General features: G+C 36.7%; 1 protein-coding gene across 2 annotated transcripts in view; it reads right to left on the reverse strand.

Annotated features, from left to right (window-relative positions):
* Positions 1–1,475: 1,475 nt before the first annotated feature.
* The window catches only part of CDH9 (cadherin 9), a 71,367-nt gene continuing 54,927 nt past the window's right edge, over positions 1,476–17,915 (reverse strand). For both annotated transcript variants that reach the window (XM_050890691.1, XM_050890692.1), the window contains 6 exons: positions 17,514–17,767; positions 16,013–16,149; positions 14,495–14,616; positions 5,152–5,269; positions 4,804–5,055; positions 1,476–1,963 (listed from right to left, as the gene is read on the reverse strand). In XM_050890691.1, the coding sequence (XP_050746648.1) occupies positions 1,476–1,963; positions 4,804–5,055; positions 5,152–5,269; positions 14,495–14,616; positions 16,013–16,149; positions 17,514–17,767 (1,371 nt within the window). The remainder of the gene's footprint in view (positions 1,964–4,803; positions 5,056–5,151; positions 5,270–14,494; positions 14,617–16,012; positions 16,150–17,513; positions 17,768–17,915) is intronic.

The raw sequence follows: 17,915 nt of genomic DNA on the forward strand, positions 1-17,915 counted from the left end.
ACACCTGACATGCAGCTCACAGTGAGCTGTTCAGGTGCTTGTTTGGAACCCCAATTCCCTGATACACACACCCCCCTCCCAAAAAAAAGGAGTTCAGTGTTGGAAAACTTGAGATGTGTCCTTGGGGCTGGTAGAAGAATATGCTAGCGGGATAAAATAAATAAGAGTAAAGAGGTTTTTTGGATAAATAATCTGAAAGTCAACATAGTAGAGAGGAAAATATTAGGCAGGAGTGTGTTCCTATCCTGTGTTGTGAAAAAAAATGTGCGTTGCATAAAAGCTGATCCAGCAAATAGATTTTAAACATAAATATATACTTGAAGATTGTCATTAATGTTTTAGAAAATATGCAAATGTATGCACTTCTTTGAAGGAAGAGAACACTAACATCTTTAATAAAATATTAGTTGGACTTTGTTTTTATTGCTTGGCTCGCTTTGATTTAAAAAGAAGCTATTAGTAACATGTCTGATTTGCCTAATTGCCTCAAAACCCAAAAATAAGATTAGAATACAAAAGCTTTCCTTTCATTATTGATGTTTGCTTAATTATTCCATTTTTTTAAAGGCATATTATAAAATTGTTTTCATATCTACCAGAATAAACCTTCATGGTTCCTTAAATCCCCAGGCATATATCTGTTAAATCCTCTCACTGGTCACCTGTTCACATAAGAAGGTATGTGGGGGCAAGTTTCACAATGAAACTGTATGATTATGCCATATAGCAATACACATTGCAAGTCAGACTGCATTTATTTATAATCACTTTTTCAAAATAATTTTTCTTTTTTCTACACTGCATTCCCATTACAGAGCACTCTCTCTATATTGTTCTTGCACAGTACATTTCAACCACTAATCCAATAGAAGAAGATGCATTCAAAAATTAAGTATTGCACAATACGCAGTTTCTTTTGTTCAGAAAGATTGGACAGTTCCTTACGATTAACAAAGTACGTGAGTAAGTAGTGTTCTTATAAATACTAATTTATTTAATAAAAATACAAAAATATAAATATACATATATAAAAATATCATGATGAATCAACACACAGACCTTCTTTAACTCAATAAATATGGTAGTAATATTAATCTTTTTTAAAGTATATTTTTGAGATTACATTACAATGCAGGTGCACACTGTCCCAGCTAGTAGGAAAGGTAATGCAAAGCAATTAAAAAAAATTAAGTTTCCATCTCATTATTAAAGGCACAAAAAGCCTTTTATTGTCTTTTCATCATCAATAAAAACTTTTCATTGGAGGTTTCTAGGCAAAGAGGGTGAATTATAGATTTTTTAAAATCTAAATCATTCATATTCATTCACGTTGACTTATTGATTAAGCAAACCCTTACTAAGACAACACTTATTTTTTGTAATTTTTTTATTCCCAAGTAAGAGAGAATAGGCCACTTTATCTAGTAACATAGACATGAATTCCACTAACACTGACCAGGTCACAGATTACTTTCTCAGTCTCGATCACTGTCCTCTCCACCATACATATCTGCTAGTTTTTTAAACCGAGGTCCCCAGTCACTGAGGTAATCATAGTCTTGGTTGCCCTCCGTGGTAAGCGATTCCAGGGAGCTGAGTGAATTTGCTATGGAATCATTTCCTTCATAGGCATATGTTGCTAGTGAATCATAAGGAGGGGCAGCTGGGTCTAAATCATTTTCCTTTAACCTTCTATGAATAAAATCTTGGACATCAATGTTTTCCCAAAGAGGTGCGGTCCGTCTTATCTGAAATATAGTTTCTGGGATAACATCTCTTCTCATCTTACTTTCCTCCCTTGCTTCTGGATTTCTCAGTGTGCCAATGTCAAAAGCCTGAGTGTCTTCTTCCCCACCTCCTTCATCATTGTAGGTCACAATGTTGTCCCGAACATCATCCTTTGAGATGATCAAGGGTTCTTTCTTCCTCTGTCTCTTGAGAGCCGTAAACAAGACAACTAATACTGAAAGGAAACAAAAGATGAATGAAGAAATGGGTAGTTAGAAATTAAATAAATGAGCAAATATTTTACATTATCTGTTGAACTGGAAAAGTTTTAAGGCTGGGATGGGATTTTTAGTAGGAAAATAGTGATAAAAGCTATCTCCAAGTTGAAGTTGATAAGGAAAAATATTAATGATTTTATAGCAGTCAAAAACTTCTGCTTTTTTAAACTTATGGGAGCAATGATTAAAATATTATAGATTTGAAATAGATATACAATTAAGCTGAAGTTGAAAAGCAGATAATGTCTTAAAATGTATCATCCTACTAGGGTTTGACTTTGATTTTAGTTTTGTGAAGCACCACCTTCCTGGCAGTCACTAAGGGTGATTTCATTGAATGTAGTTGAATCTCCTTGGCAAAGGTAATTCACACTCTTGAAAGCTAGTGATTTAGGTATTCCTAAGTGCCTAATTCACTTTTGAAAATGGGATCTACAGGTCCTTCTGAAAATAAGAACCTGAAGACCTTCAGCTATCAATATTATTGACAAAACTATTTTTGGCTTCATTGACTGCAAGAATTGAAATCTAATCTCTGCTACTAAATGTTTCTTTTTAAAAACATGATCCCCCTAGTTTAAGAACTGTTAGCTGAATAACTTGTCCTTTTGGAGAGGTAAGGATTGACACAAAAATGAACCTGAACAGAGGGAGATGAAAAACTGAAGTTAAGATTTGTAAATACATTCTGGTGCCTAAATGCTATTGAGTTCAGTAGGAATTAAATGCTTAAATGCATTTAAATGCTGACCCTAGCTCCAGTAGCTGGAGTAAATAGGAAATCATCTGTCAATGAGGCATAACAGTGGTTGCCGAACCACACATTACAGCAGTGCCAAGCACTTTTGTTGAGTCTTAGGAGCAAAGTTTTTACTCTGAATGACATAGTACTGGTGAATAAAAGGGAAGATTGGACATGCTGCGGGTAGGGACAGGGGAACTGAGATCTTCCACGTGCCATGGTACAGTGCTGTGAATGTAAAGCCTGTTCTGTTCTGTTTTGGTTGTGGTTTTTGTATCTGTGCAGAAGCCATTCTTTTCAAGTTTTCCTAATGCTAGACAAGTAATAGCCCACTTAAGTAAGTTTAATAACTTCATATACAAAAGTAGGGCAGACCACTAAAAGGTTATTATGAAGAAGTGTCTTTCACAGCCAGGTACTTAATATGTCTCTCCTATTGTGGGCACGATGACACCAGTCTACTATCCTAACACACTACATCTTCTTGAACAGTTAAATAAGGTGCTGAGAAGCACACCAGCTGTAGACTAACAATTCTGTTTACATGTTCTTCAGCCTTATGCTACTCTGGCTTCAGCTGTCTGTAGCGCTAAGTAGAGCAGGGTCTCTGACCGTGGGGCCAAGAGACACAAAGTGGTCACACTTGTTTTGCACGGCATTGGTCCCTAAGCCTGTTCTGAGTCTCATGTGCTATCGTTGTGGTCCTAAGGCACACTTTGATTTTTGTTTTTAGTTTAGTGTTTCTGTACTAAAGGATTGCAGCCGATCAGAGTGATGTTTTCATAGTGAGTGAGTAAGGGTATGTGTTTCATGGTACACATTTCATGCCCTATGTTGAGTCATGAAGGGTGGCTTTGAAGACTCAGAGCCTGTCGACATGGTGTTAAGAACCATGCAAGGTGGAGAGCCAGATCTGGCAGAGTTTGAACGATAATTGTCTGCTGGAAGTGGTGCCCTGCAAGTTATGCTGCTCAGACTATGCCCGGGCAATGTCCTGGGAAATCCAAGCTGGCTCATGCTGAAACTAGGCCAGCAGCGATGCTTGAACCTAAGCAGTATGGACAATCAGTTTGTCAGAGCTCAAGTACCCTCCCTTCCCTATGCCCAACAGTACAGATATAGTTCCTACATATTGCCCCTCTCCTAGCAACCTCTGTGGTCCTCTGAATATTTACTGGAGCTAGCTTGAATCCAGTCTAAAAATGGAAAAAAAGTGATCTCCTTAGAATTATATAAACTGACACCTGTAAGTTTGTCACTGCCCCCTTGGCAACCTGTGTATGCTAGGACAGGTGGAAAGGGAAAGAGGTTTTCCACAGAGTTTGACTGGAAAGCAGAGATGATGGCGCTTTTAAGGAGGCACTTTTCTGGTAAGCAAAATATGCAAGTTGCAATTTTTTATGTTCTTAACAGCAGGTTATGAGCTAGCATTTATTCTAGTTTCTTCATATATCACCTCATCTTTCTAATGCTTCTGCTCTCCAACCACCCATCTAACTTCTGTTCTCACGCTTTATTTAATCAGCTGCTCTCGCTACCACTTGCAAGAAATTGAACATTTCTTTTCTATGCTTTTGAGCTAAATATTTCCTGAGTATAAAAATTACAAATTGTTCATGATTAAATAGCTAGTATAATTGATAATTTTTTAATCACTGAGAAACTTATCACTCAGCTTCAGGAATATGATTTTAAAGTCCTGGATCTAAACGAAGATCTGTTTATAACATAAAACATTACTCAAATGAGCATGGTATCTAAAACTGACCCTAGATTTTAAAATTTCTTTCATCTAAATAACATTAATAGTCTCATTCTTTTCACACATTCTTCTGAATAGTAATGATGACCAACAGCCCATAGTAGCTCCCTCTCCCACTCTCCCAGCTCCTTTTCCATCTTAGAAAACAGCTGGTAAAAAAAAAAAAAAAGATGACATCAGGTATGAAATATTGTTCTGCAGGGTCATGTGAATAAGGGGTTGAAGAATATCAGGAATCTAGAAGTGACCAGACCTTTGCCTAGTCAATTAAACATCTCATCACAGGTACTTGCCTAGCAGGATAATGATGCAGAGGAGAATGGCAACCAGTGCCCCTGTGCTGAGGCCAGCAGGGAGGAGCAAGGCCTCAGCGTTGCAGGACTGCATGTTCCCTCGGCTGTCGCAGGCACACACTCGAATGGTCAGCGTGCCAGTGCTGCTCTGGATCGGGTAGTCATTGTCAAATATTATGATTGGCAGGAGATAGGTACTCATCTTACTACGGCTATATCCATTTCTTCTAGTCATAATTCCTGCTGTGTTGTCTAGAACGGAAAAGCGGAACAAATCAATGTTGCTGGATGAAGTTTTATGTGGTATTGGGGCTGGTGGGTGGGGGGATGGTACTGGTCAGCAGTTACCTTTGTTGTCTACGATGGAGAAGTTTGGATGAACAGCAAATTCTGGTACCACCTCAAAGAAAAATTTGTGTCCTCGAGGAGGCTCATCTTTGTCAACTGCACTCACAGTCTGTATCAGCTATAAAGAAAACAGTATTTCATGCTATTTTAGAAATCTTGTGTTTGAAATAAGATCTCTGCTTTTCATGTCCGGTAAAAGTCCAATGAATCTCTATCCGAAGACACAAACTGATGTCCTGAGCCAAATGTTCCCCACATAAACACAGGAGAGGTTACAGTAAGCAAATTGTTCTATTGTTTAAACACATAAGAGAGGATGAAAAAGAGGCCAGTCCTCACTGCAAGACAGCCGAGTGCTTTGATTTGTACTCAGTGTCTTGCAGTGATACAGAAACAATTGTCCTTCTGAATAAGCCATAAACCTCCAGTGACCTCATATAGCAATGACACAGAGTAGTGTGTAAACCAGTTGTTAAGTGGGTCTAATTCCCAGTCCACCTCATCTGCTCTTGATGATAAATTGGAGTACTGCACTGGCAGGATGCTCAGTTCTCCTAAGGTAATAAAAAGAGATGCTTTACTCCTTCCTAAATTGAAACCTCTGGCTGTGGAGCTTTATAGCTGCCCTAACAAGGCCACTCAAGCCCAGCTGGGAAGGAGTGATAATAGTGCCAGCCTAGGGTCAGAGTAGAGTGGACTAAAAAAGAGAGGCTTCAGCAGCACCTCTGGATTGCACAGGTTTTCCTGTTGCATCAAAACATGTGTAAATATGTGTTGTCATGTATATATAGACATACATATACACTAGCAATTTGACTCTTTTTCTATCTATCTGCTGCTAGACTGATAGATAGAGGCTGAGGCTGCAGAACTGAGGAAGAAAAAGCTACCTGGGAATAGCTGTGGTTTGTGAAATGACTTACAACAGTTAACACCATGCCAGGTTGCATGAGTCGTCGTAACTCCAGTGAGACGTATGAATGACTGCTATGTCCTTTGCACTCTCTAGCAGGTATCGCACTGCAGAGTGACCCATACCCCACTTTGGCTTGCAAGGATGTGTTTGAGTTCAATCACAAGGTGACAAAGCTTGGTGGCATGAGAATGGGAGTAAGCTTCAACTGAGGATGCTGCAATTCAGTATAGGTGAGTTTCTACGGCACCTAAACTTAAAGGCAGAAAGAGCGCAGCAGTCAGACTTGTTTCTATCAAAGCCATGAGGGAGCCAATGCCTGTCTTGAGGTTTTCAAGTGTTTCCAGTGTGTAGAGTGTCTTGAAATCCCACAGACATCAAAGCCACTTGTTATCAAAGACTTACTTCATGGCTTGTTTTTCTGATATTTCCAGGGAAAGTACAGCATGACTTCTTCAAGAAATACAGTAATTGACAAGTAACACTGGTATGATTTTTAAGCTTTGCAGCAATCAAGTAAGGAATGCCTTTTTCTTATATACTTTCTCTGAACATCAGCTTGAGTGAGACTTGAGGATACAGTTAAATTATGGAGGGTATTTAGCATCTCTCAGGATGGAACACTGTATTAGACAAACATAATTATAGGGCTACCAAAAATACTAAAGTGTTTTTCTTACTGTGTCATTCAGAAACTTGCTACTGCTAGTGCTGTACTGCACAATGAGTATTTGGCCCATTTTTTCTAGTTAATTTTGGGATACTTTTATTACAGCTAACAACATTACATTGTTATAAAAAAAAAAAAACAGTAAAGATGTCTGAGTTTGGCTCATTCACTTCCTAGAAGCTCCTTCTAAAACAACTACAAGACTTTTTTTTAATCATTTTCTGTTTATTTTTGAGGCATATTGGGGAACTTGAAAGGTAATTTGTGAACATCACCCTTGTACAAGAGGACGTGACTATGCAGAAGGCAGGATTATGCAGTTTTTCTAAGTGTGATTTGAATAATAACTACATATTAAGGTCTCTTCACTTTTAAAGCATTTGATGATCATTGCTCTTCAGATTTTTTTTTTTAAGTTTTAGCTGTTTCCCAAGATTAGCCTAATTGCTGTTTATAGTAAAGTACCCTGTTCAGTATGTTGCTGCGTCTCTGATTATGTCAGCATTTTTCCACTGTCCTATTGCTTTTCTCTTTGCCATAATCTGCCTCTGAGAGTGGCAATACAGAGAGCAAGACCAGGATGGTGTTTAATTTTAGTTTTGCATTGTTTAATGCAAAAATCTAATATTGCTACCAAAAAAAATTTCCTTCTGATAGGACTAAAATACCAAATTGAAATGAGAAAATTTTCCTTTCATATTTTTACAAGTTTGAAAAGACAGAAAAAGTGTAAAAGTACCAGAGAGAAGAGAGAGAATTAGGATAAGTGATAATATTTGCACAATTACTTGCTGAAAGACTCAACGAGAAAATATTCTGATATAATAGCTACCAGAAATTGCAGTTAAGTATCTTGGGGCTTTTTGAGATGTAATCAGTGGGATGTTTGTAGGATCTGGATTTGATTCCCTTCATGTGCAAATCACATGGAGGAGGACAATTGTGCCAGGCACAGAGGAACTTAATTACATTGAAAACTTATTGCTGAGGGTAAGGCTGAAGAAGAAAAAAAAAAACCACAACACTTTATTACCTGCTCTAACTATTGGCTGTGTAAATTGAGAACTAGCTGTTCTTCCACTGGGAAAGATGGGAGAATAAAAGAACAATGAGAAAGGATGATTGCAGGTGAATTTTTCCAAATGATGAATAGGTGAAAGGAAATTAGAACTGTTATCTAATTAAGGATTTTTTTTTCAGTTATACAGCTGTAAATAAAAGAGAATGATGTTAATGATAATCACTGCAGAAATGAAAGAGATGTGGCTATTTTTATTTTAAGTATCACAGTTATATGAAAAAATTTAGTACTGTTTCATGTACATTTTGTGATTTCATGTCGGAAATGTATTCTTCCGTTTTGAAGCAGTTATGGACATTGAGTTATGATCACTCTTCACCACGAGTTCAGAGAAAGAACTCTGACACCGTAAGATTCATGAGGGAAGAGTTATTTCAAGAAAATGACTTTTATTCAAATATATTTCAAGCATATCAGGCTTAGAGAAGATAAAAAGCATTCCCATTTTTTTCTTTCTTCCACAGTTTCCCATGCGAATGAGCACAATTTGGAAAATACAGCATTATTGTCATTATTTTGAGAGTTGCATGTGCATGTGCACTTCTGTGTGTTTAAAGAAACAGTCTCATACTCTTGAGTGGATCTTATTGGGTAAATACAAGTTTTTAGGAGTCACTTGTCTTTGACGGTACTGAAAATTTAAACTTAGGCATTGACATAAAGTTTTCACTTTTACATTCAGGACAAAGTGGTTGTAGCAGCTTGACAATGTAAGATGAGTTGTGAATGAGGAATTATTCCCACTGGAAAAATTTCTTGAAGAATTTCTTTCATGATGGAGCCAGAGATTTTGTTAAAGGGTTTGGACCTATTTCCCATTGACATAATTTTTTCAAATGAGGAAACAGTTTGATTATAATACTGTTTTGTGGGGTTTTCTTTTCTCCTGGATACTGTGTTTTTAAGGCCATGACTTACACCACAGTCAAAATTGTGATTGTAGTTTATGTTCAGGCTATTTTTTAGCTATTCATACTCATCTCTGAAAAAGTGATTGGGATGAATAAACTGCCTAGTAACAGATTCCTTACATATATCTGGTACATCCCTAGATGTAGCCTGCTCTCCAGTTTTCTTCAAGCTGTTTTAAAGATAGAAAGTGAGTAAAAGCTAGGTGGGGGTATTCTGAAATAACAAGGGTCCCTGTGCACTTCAGAGCATGCCCTTACTCTTCCTGAGGCTGCATTTGTGGACGCGGAGAGCTGCACAAGTAGGAGACTTGGGTCATGGGCTCAGCCTTGGGACTGCTTCTAAAAGGAATATAGGAACCATTAAAGCAATTGTTAAGCTAGTATTGCATCTTTAACAGTATAGAGGTCAGCACCAGCTAGCCGCTTTTTAGATGGGCTTTTCAGCCTGTGCTGGCTTAGCATGTCATGTGAATAAACCACAGATGCACACTGGCTCCAGAGTACACACTTTAAAAATGCAGCAACATGCTTCAGACAGATTCTTGAAAGGTTCATTGAAGAAAGCTGAACAAGATGAGGTCTATGGGTGGACGGATGCAACATATTTTCAGGTTAAAAATTTCTACTAATAAAACAAAATTTGAGACAAATAGAATGTCCGCAATGTAATCTGCTGCTGCTTCTTTTCAAAACAGCAGCATATCAGTGGTTGCTATCGTATTTTTAGACCTTTTTTTCAAAATTTTTTCTTTTAAAATTCACTATAAATGAGACAGTGAAAAATAATGTCACTTTCACAGGAATTTAAAGATGGTCTGCTGTTGTAGACAGTGCCTTTCTGAAATTTTAAAATAATATAATTGTCATATAGCATGAAAATTGTACTTCCAGTCTCAGAGAAGTAAGACCACTGGACACAGGCATTGTTAAGCTAGAAATACAGTAACAGCTGCTGAATTTTGTTGTTTCTTGTACTCAATTATAGATATGCAGAGGAGTAGGCCTTCAATCCACTTGAATCATTTGGGCTTTTATTCTTGTTATATTACGCTCTTAGTTAAACCTGCATATTGTACAACAAAGAAATTTCTCAAATGTCATTTATCTACTTTCAACTGCTTCTAAGATAAGACTTAAAAAATATCACTAGGCACTTGAGAAAGGAATGTCTGGGACATTTTGCTGTTTGTTTTTGTCTGACACTTTTTTCAGAAGTGGTATAGGAGAGAACAGAACAAATCTTGGATCTTGGAGCACTGGCTTAGTCATTCTTGAAATTTATTAAACTTGTTTTGTGTTTTGAATATTTCTCAAGGAATCTGGAAAGATCTCACCACTTTGTCTGCAATAAACTATGAAAAAACATATTGTGAGAGAGACTGCGCTTTTGACATCAGAACGTAGTAGCGTACAAATGCTATGGGGGAATGGTGGAAGAGCAACTTTGTGTTTCTCCTGTCCTTTCTTTCTCTTGCCCCTTTTCCTGCCTGTACGATCTGGTAGGGCCAATCACTAACTAATCTTGAATGTATTAATAACACAGCACAGTGTAAGTGGGTGGGATGAAGATTTTGTAGAAGATTTCGAAGTGGCTACATTTCTCTAGGAGTGAAGTAATAATATAGTTCAAGTGTCCCCACATAGAAGTGTTTCAAAATCAATCCAGCTATCAGTGGATGCCCATCTTGTCATTTTGCAGCTTGCGTGATCACACATGTTCAGGCACAATTTTAGCCTATACACCTGTATGGTGCTAGTTGCAGAAAGCAGCCTCCATCACGCGTGTGTAAGCTTGAATAGACCTTTGATCTTGATGTTTTAAGTCTTAAGAAATGTTCTAAAATGCCTGCCATTTAACAAAGCTTCATGTTTGGTAATGAAAAACAGTTTGGTTTTCAAGTCTTGGCTCTGTTCCACAAATGTGTTGGCAGTTTTAAAGCAGGACTAAATACTTATCAGAAGTTGGAACATTCTCCCTTGAACTCCAATTCTTACTTCAAAAGAGAGACAGACTGTTAGCATGGATCTCTCACTAAATCAAGCCAATAGGTGTCTACCTAGATAAGGCAGCTACATTGTATAAACAACTCATGACTGATAATTAACAATGGCCACATGAAAAATGTGATGTCCGTCTGTTCCATCTGAAAAAGGGAGGTGGGGTACGGAGATTAATGAAAAGAAAAATCTGCCAGCTTTCTGAAGGAGGAAACAAACTCTTTCTCTGTTCTGATGTCTGAGAGCCCCTGAATGGCAAGAAAGAATATAGCATCAGTGCAAAAAAAGCAACTCAGGTTATTTTCTTAAATATCATTATTGATGGGTGTTGAAATTAGCTAAATTGTTCCTAGCAAATTGTTCAGTTAAATCAGTCTCCTTTTCAAGTAAATCTTCCTGGTTTCCATGGAGATGACTCATCCTCTAATCCAGCTAAAAAGACCCAATTAATTCCCGTGACAAGGGCATGAGAGAACTTGTACCAGAGCCTTCCCCACAACAGTCCCTGGGGCTCTAGCACACCATCAAAGGATTAGGGATTTCAAAAGTGCGCGAGAGGAAGGCTGCGTCATGCTTTTTTTTAGCTTGAGTATTAGCCGGTGGAACGGGACTTGCATGGTCACAAATCTGTTCCAGCCTAATGAAAGTAGTTGTTTATGCACCTCTAGTGATAATGTTTCTCCCCAGTCATACCATTGTTTGGAGACAAAAGAGTGGCAGGGCAGGAGGAGAGACGGTAGGATTTTCTTTCCTCTGAGCCTCCTAAGGCTATCTGAAAAACACAATGAATGCAGCCTCTAATATCTGCTGGTGTTGAGAGTGAGTAATGTCACTTGGCAGCAGAGAGCAATATTTGATCATTCTGACTGCTTCCTGATGCACCTGAGATTTAGAGAATGGTGTGATTAATAGCTGGGCCTGATTAAAAAAAAAAAAATTTAAAAATTAACTAAATGTATTTATCTTCTCAGTCTGGCTCTCCTGCTATGGGCACCAGATGTAGAAGCACTGCTGTGATGTGTCAAGAAGCAATAATGATTCTAATAAGTTAGCTGTTTTAGGTGATCTCTAAAATAAGGTGGAGTAGTACTAAATGAACACAACATGATTCTATATCTTTATTGTATTATAGGGGGACTGCTAAACATGAGCAATACAGGCTATCTGGAACTTAGCATCCTTGGCCAAAATATTCAAGTTTGTATCTCTATATTCATTGCTATTTTTAGACACCAAAATAAAAGTAGTCTCATGTACTGAAGGTAATCTGTTTTCTAAAATACTAAGTCAACTATATGTAAATGTCCAGATATGAACTCAGATGCCTGTCTTGAGGAACTCAATTGTTAACAAATAGAAGAACAGTCTGGATCTCTCATTATTCTGCAGCTACTCGATGCACACTGTCTTTCTAGTATTTTTGTGGATTTTTCCAATTAGGGAAAATAATTCCTGGAATTACATTGGTATGCTAGATGTAAGGGAGGTCTGAATAACAATATGCCTATCTAATGGGCCTTTGTCATCACTGTTGTTAGAAAAGCACAGAATTTACCAGAAAGGTAAATGAAATTTTACACATTAATGGATATTTCATCAGGTATGCTAGACTAGATGGAAATTAGGTTAAAAAAACTGACAAGCAGTATGTGTGGATTGAACTTGGTTCAAATATATGGCAAAACCTGTGTTTGCTGGTTGATAAAATTGCACATGATTAAATTTAATTAATTCTTCATTTGTAAGCTTTGGAACCTTTCTTTGTGTTATGCAGTTAAAGTACATGACTCATTTTGCTATCAGTCATTATACTGAGATTTTAAGGTTTATTTGTCTCAGTTTCATGTTGTGCAAAGAGATTTTGTTACACAGACAGAATTTAGGTCATATGCCAGCTGTTTAAAATTAATGGCTAGAATTATCTGAATGTATTCCACCTGGAAAGACAGCTTATAAATCATAAAACAAAACTATGAGGGTACAATAACCAGAAGTTTAGGGAATTTTTGCTCATTCTGTAAGGCTTGAACTGCATTCTTATGTGACAATTTATGTCACTGGTTAAGACACAATGTTCTGGTCATAAGCCTCAGTTGTTTTGAGAGATGCTCCTTGTTCATTTTTTGATATTATAATTCCTTCCATTGTTTTAATTTAATTAATCACTGCCTTTTATATACATATTCCTCTATTTATGTCATTTGCATCAAAAATAGTAAGACTTTCTTGAAAAATAATTAAAATAATGGTCAAGTACCTCTTCAAAGCCAAGTGATTTCACTCAAAGTATCCTCCTCCTTTCTAACCCACTTACATAAATTCCAGTATTAGGTGCAATGAATGAAAAATAAGTAGAATTGAACGCAAACTCCAGCAATCCACTGTATGCTCTTTTTCTCCCTTTTTTGGTCTCTTCCCCCCTGCCCCATCTGTTAAACCATTCATAAAACATCATTTGAATTGCAACTGGTAAATTGCATGTTCTTGCTCTGTCTAGAGTTCTGTAGGACCTGAAATTCTAGACTCATCTCAGGTACCATCTATGCTACTTTCAGTGCAGCCCCTGTGACTATGCTAAATACAACACTGGGCAGTGACCAAGGTAAAACATCAGCATGCTACCTGATGTGTATCCATATCCTGCAGCCCTGTAAAGCCTTTGAGTGTTGTATGGTCACTGTGCTCTAAGGACAAACAAAATATCCTACATTCTGATCCTTTCCACATACTTTCTGTGAAGTCAGCAAGCTTTGGTTGGATGATGTCAGCATAAAACTAGTGAGACACAAGGACAGACCTAAGCTGAGTTTAGGGCTCCATCTTGGCCTCTCTCTGCTAGAGTAGGATCCCACTCACATTTGTGCTAACGAAAATAATGACCTCAAGCTTTTTCTTCCACTCAAAAATGCATCAGTCTAGAGAAGAGGCTGATGCATGGACTTAGGCCCATGCTTGAAAGACAATCTCGAGGTACCCAATCTGCTATTAAATCCAGTAAATACTTTCAGAATTAAAAATCAGCAAAACATACATCTTTCTTCACAGGATTTAAAACTGAAAGGCTGACTGGCATTAGCATAAATAGATGTTGGTTGTAGCGGCAGTAATATTACAAGATTTCTGTAATGTCCTGGCTCTGAGTTCCATTGGTCTGCCTCCTTTCTCAGTTCCCAGTTATCACTTTATTTTCTCTACAAATCTTGTTATTGTCTTTTTAGATTATTACAGAATTGCTGAGATAGTTTAGAAAGGGATATACATGTGCTTTTACCAATTTCAACTCAATTCCAAATTGAAGTTTAACTTACAATGGAACCAGTTGCATTATCTTTTTTTCTTGTAAAAGTTTATTTTTCACGTTTCCTTTACTGAAGCATAATAAAAGATTTTCCTGCTTTGTGTACTTGAAGGTGTGGCTACATTAACCAAGTCTTTGAAAAAAATCCAGAAAGAAATGGAATTATCAAACAGTATAAAGGGTTTTGTAGCATTATGCATAACTAGTTCTGAAAAATATTTTTGGATATTAGGAATGAAAAAAAACCTTAAAGTACAATTTTGTGTTATATGCTATGTTATTATACTAGGGTAAAATCCTGCATCTTTTATCTCCTCCTTTTTTGAATCAACTGGTAGTTTCTGTAGAAGGTGGGGAATAAAAAGACTGGGTTGGTTTGCAGTTGTTCAAATTAATGTATGTTGAAGTCTTCATGATTGTATTCCAAGATAGTTTCATTACAAGTTCTTCAGTAACATAAATATTTGTTTACCTGTCCTGCTTTTGCATTTTCACAAACGAATGTTTCATAGTATTTGGCAAATTCTGGTGCATGATCATTTATGTCTAAAATCCGGATGAAGACAGGTATCTGGCTACTTTGTTTAGGATTATCTGAAACAAGAAAATTATTTATATTACAATATAGAGATTTACAGTCTATGTCTATAAAAAGATCTGAAATTATCTAATATATTTTTTCCAATAAATGTTAGAAATGTTCATTTTTCTTGATTTTATTAAAACAATTATATTTCATTTTCTACTAACATACATTCCATATGCATAAAAGCCCTATTTATATTTGAAACAAATTGTTCTATTATAGTACATATATTTTGAAATAATATAAAGTATACTTAAATTGATTTGCATTAAAAACAGGTCACTGAGTTATTATTGACTTGTATTCTATACATCAGCACAGTAAATGATTCATTGCAAAAGCTTTTTCCTGAGGTCGAGCTGTCAAGAATATTCACTTGTTCAAATCAGTAAAGCAGTTAAACAGTGTCAGTCAACAATAAAAACACACACAAAAGAACCCCAACCCAAGGTTGTCCTTTCTCCCCAAAATGTAAAAACAAAAACAAAAAAATGAGATATGTAGATGTTATCATAAATTAGTCTTCACAAACTTGACTTGCAATGTCAAGCTATCTCTGGAGATGAATCTTGCAGTACACATATTGAAAATGGAGACCATATTTGACCAAACAATGAAAAAGCATTTGTGAGGAAAAGGTATCAGTCTTTCTGAAAATGGATATATAATTCATCTCTCCGTATTACCCAACTCCCAGACTGTTAAGCACATTGACTCCTGGGGAATCTGTAGGGAGAATGAAGGAAGGGAGAAAAATTCTTCCCTAAAATCAGTGTCTCTGTTTCCCCTCTGGTGACTGTTATCAGTTGACTGGAAAGAAAAGGCAGGCAAGAGACATCCAGATCTAAAAGGGTCCAACAGAATAGTAGACAATCCAGGTGAAAGACTTAGGGCTAGGGTTTCCTTCAGACATGGAGGGGAAAGAATTTCCTCTAGTCTTGGCTTCAAATGAAGCCATTTCCTGAGATAAGTTAAAGCAGTTGAGGTAAAGCATCGTTTCTTCCCCTGTTTACAGTGGTCATTCTGACAATGTGTTATTTGTCTATCAATCATGGACATCTTTTTTTCAAAGGCTTTTCCCAAAGACTTAGCTTAGGATAAAGCCAGTGCATCACACCTGCACCAAATTATTTGCTGGGAATTCTCAGGGAACCAGTTAACTTGTCTAATATATACTGTACACGGTTTTGTTGAGCCTGAGAATTCCGAATTATCTTTTCATAAATGGGCAAAGATAATCCTAAAGTAGTAAATTAAACTTCTAGATGTGCATTTAAAGATACTCTATTTATTGATAATGTCTGAATAAGGGCAACACTAATGAAAGAATATAAATCGTAGACACTGTAGAATTTCAGTCTTTTCTCAGTTCTAATGTTCTGAGATAAATGATCTCCAACTTACTGATTTCACTTGCTATGACAGTGATGTTGTGCCAGGGAGTTTCTTCCCGATCAACTGGCTTTGAGATGAATAAGGATCCGTTTCCTGAATAGATGTTGAATATTCTGTCAAGGTCAGTGTGTCGATCCACAGAATATCTGTCAAGACACAGTACAACTGAGCATCACTATCTCCTCTTACAGTCTCTAGTTTAGCTCACAGCCACCTCTAAAAGTTTTCTAATTTTAACTGTGGTTAATCAAGAATGTTTTCTTTAAAATTAACCTAAGCTTTCCTGTAGCTGCCTGAGGAGTGCAGCATGCTACAAATACTGAGAAACAATTTTTTAAGACTAGTGAGTGGGATGAAAAGCAAACTATTTATGTGGGCAGGTTGTTAGATTGATATTTGAAATTACATTTTAGCTTATAAAGTCAATGCTGGAATAACAACTAAAAGTCAACATTCTTAGATAACATTTTTGCAAATTAATTGTTTCTTGGAGAGCTCAGTCATCAAAGGACACACATTGCAGATATAATTAAGTATCAATTTATAACAAGATATTTTTGAGATGTCACAAGGATCATCAAAATCACCAGAAAAATCTTTGGATTTGTTGTTGTTTAAGATGAAAGCTCTTAAAATCTTATTTTATGACACTTGCTTTTGCTTTGTTCTTTCCCACCAAAGAAAAACTTGTTTAATTAGTCTAGTAGTTACCAGTCACTATCAGGTTAAATTGAGATTTTATACATAGATTATTTAAAAATATTTTATTTTCTTCCTCCTCTCACACCTCCTACCTCAAACTGTACTGCTGCAGGACATAACAGGCTTGTTCAGAAATGCAAAAATCAGGTCTCCTAATCAGTTGCATGGTAAATACACAAATTTCAGTGCTGTGTTTGTCACTGCAGATAATAATACCAGATGGCTAACAATTACAGCAATTTCACAGCACTGAACTCTTACCTCTAATTTTTATGACTTTCTTGCAATCATTTCTTATTTAATATAATGGGATTATTAAATAGTTAAGCTATGGAACATGGTAGAAAATGTTATGTCTAGGGGATTATGACAGTACTGAAGGCTACTGACTGCTATCAACCAGCAGGAAGTGTAGAAATACACCATTTTGAGTATTTTACATAGTAAAATTTTACTATGTAAAATGTATTTTACATGTACATACATACATACATTGCCACTGGAAACATGGTATAAAAGCATAGTCTTATGAACAGTTTGGTGAAAGTACTAGAACATGATGCCAGTTAAATGCCGACCTCTCCTTTCTTTTTACCTGGTGCCTATATACTGTCCTTCAGAAGCATACTCTGCAGTTAACTGTGTTCGCCTTCACAAGCTCCCATAAATATTTCTCTGCTTGACACTTTTCAGTAACCCCTATGTGCTTAATTACTCAAGTGGCCCCCTATTACATTGCACTCTCATCACTCTTTGTGCATGAGACTTGACCCACATCTAAAGCATTTTATATTGTGTAATGGCTTACTTTATTGCATTCTTTGTTATATCCGGATCTTGGGCTAAAACCTGCCCAATAATGCTTCCTTCCTTGGCATCTTCATCTACCTCTATTAAATACCAGGGTCTGCTGAACACTGGAGGTTCATCTATGTCTTCCACAGAAATTTTGACCAAAGCTGTGTCTTTGAATGGCCCCAGCTGAAGAAAACGAGGATCAGGATGAGTGTTGGTTGCTTCCACTCTTAAGGTGTATAACATCTTGTTTTCAAAATCCAGATGCTGGGGAGCAAATAATAATAAAGAAAATTGTGTCACTTTACAAGAAATATGAGTCAGTTTTATAATGCTGAATTAGAAGTGTAGGCATTCTTAGGAGCAAAAGCTCTAAAATTTAATGCATCTTGGAGAAGATGGAGTATATTAGGGC

This window comes from Gymnogyps californianus, chromosome 2, assembly GCF_018139145.2.
Source record: "Gymnogyps californianus isolate 813 chromosome 2, ASM1813914v2, whole genome shotgun sequence".
NCBI lineage: Eukaryota > Metazoa > Chordata > Aves > Accipitriformes > Cathartidae > Gymnogyps > Gymnogyps californianus.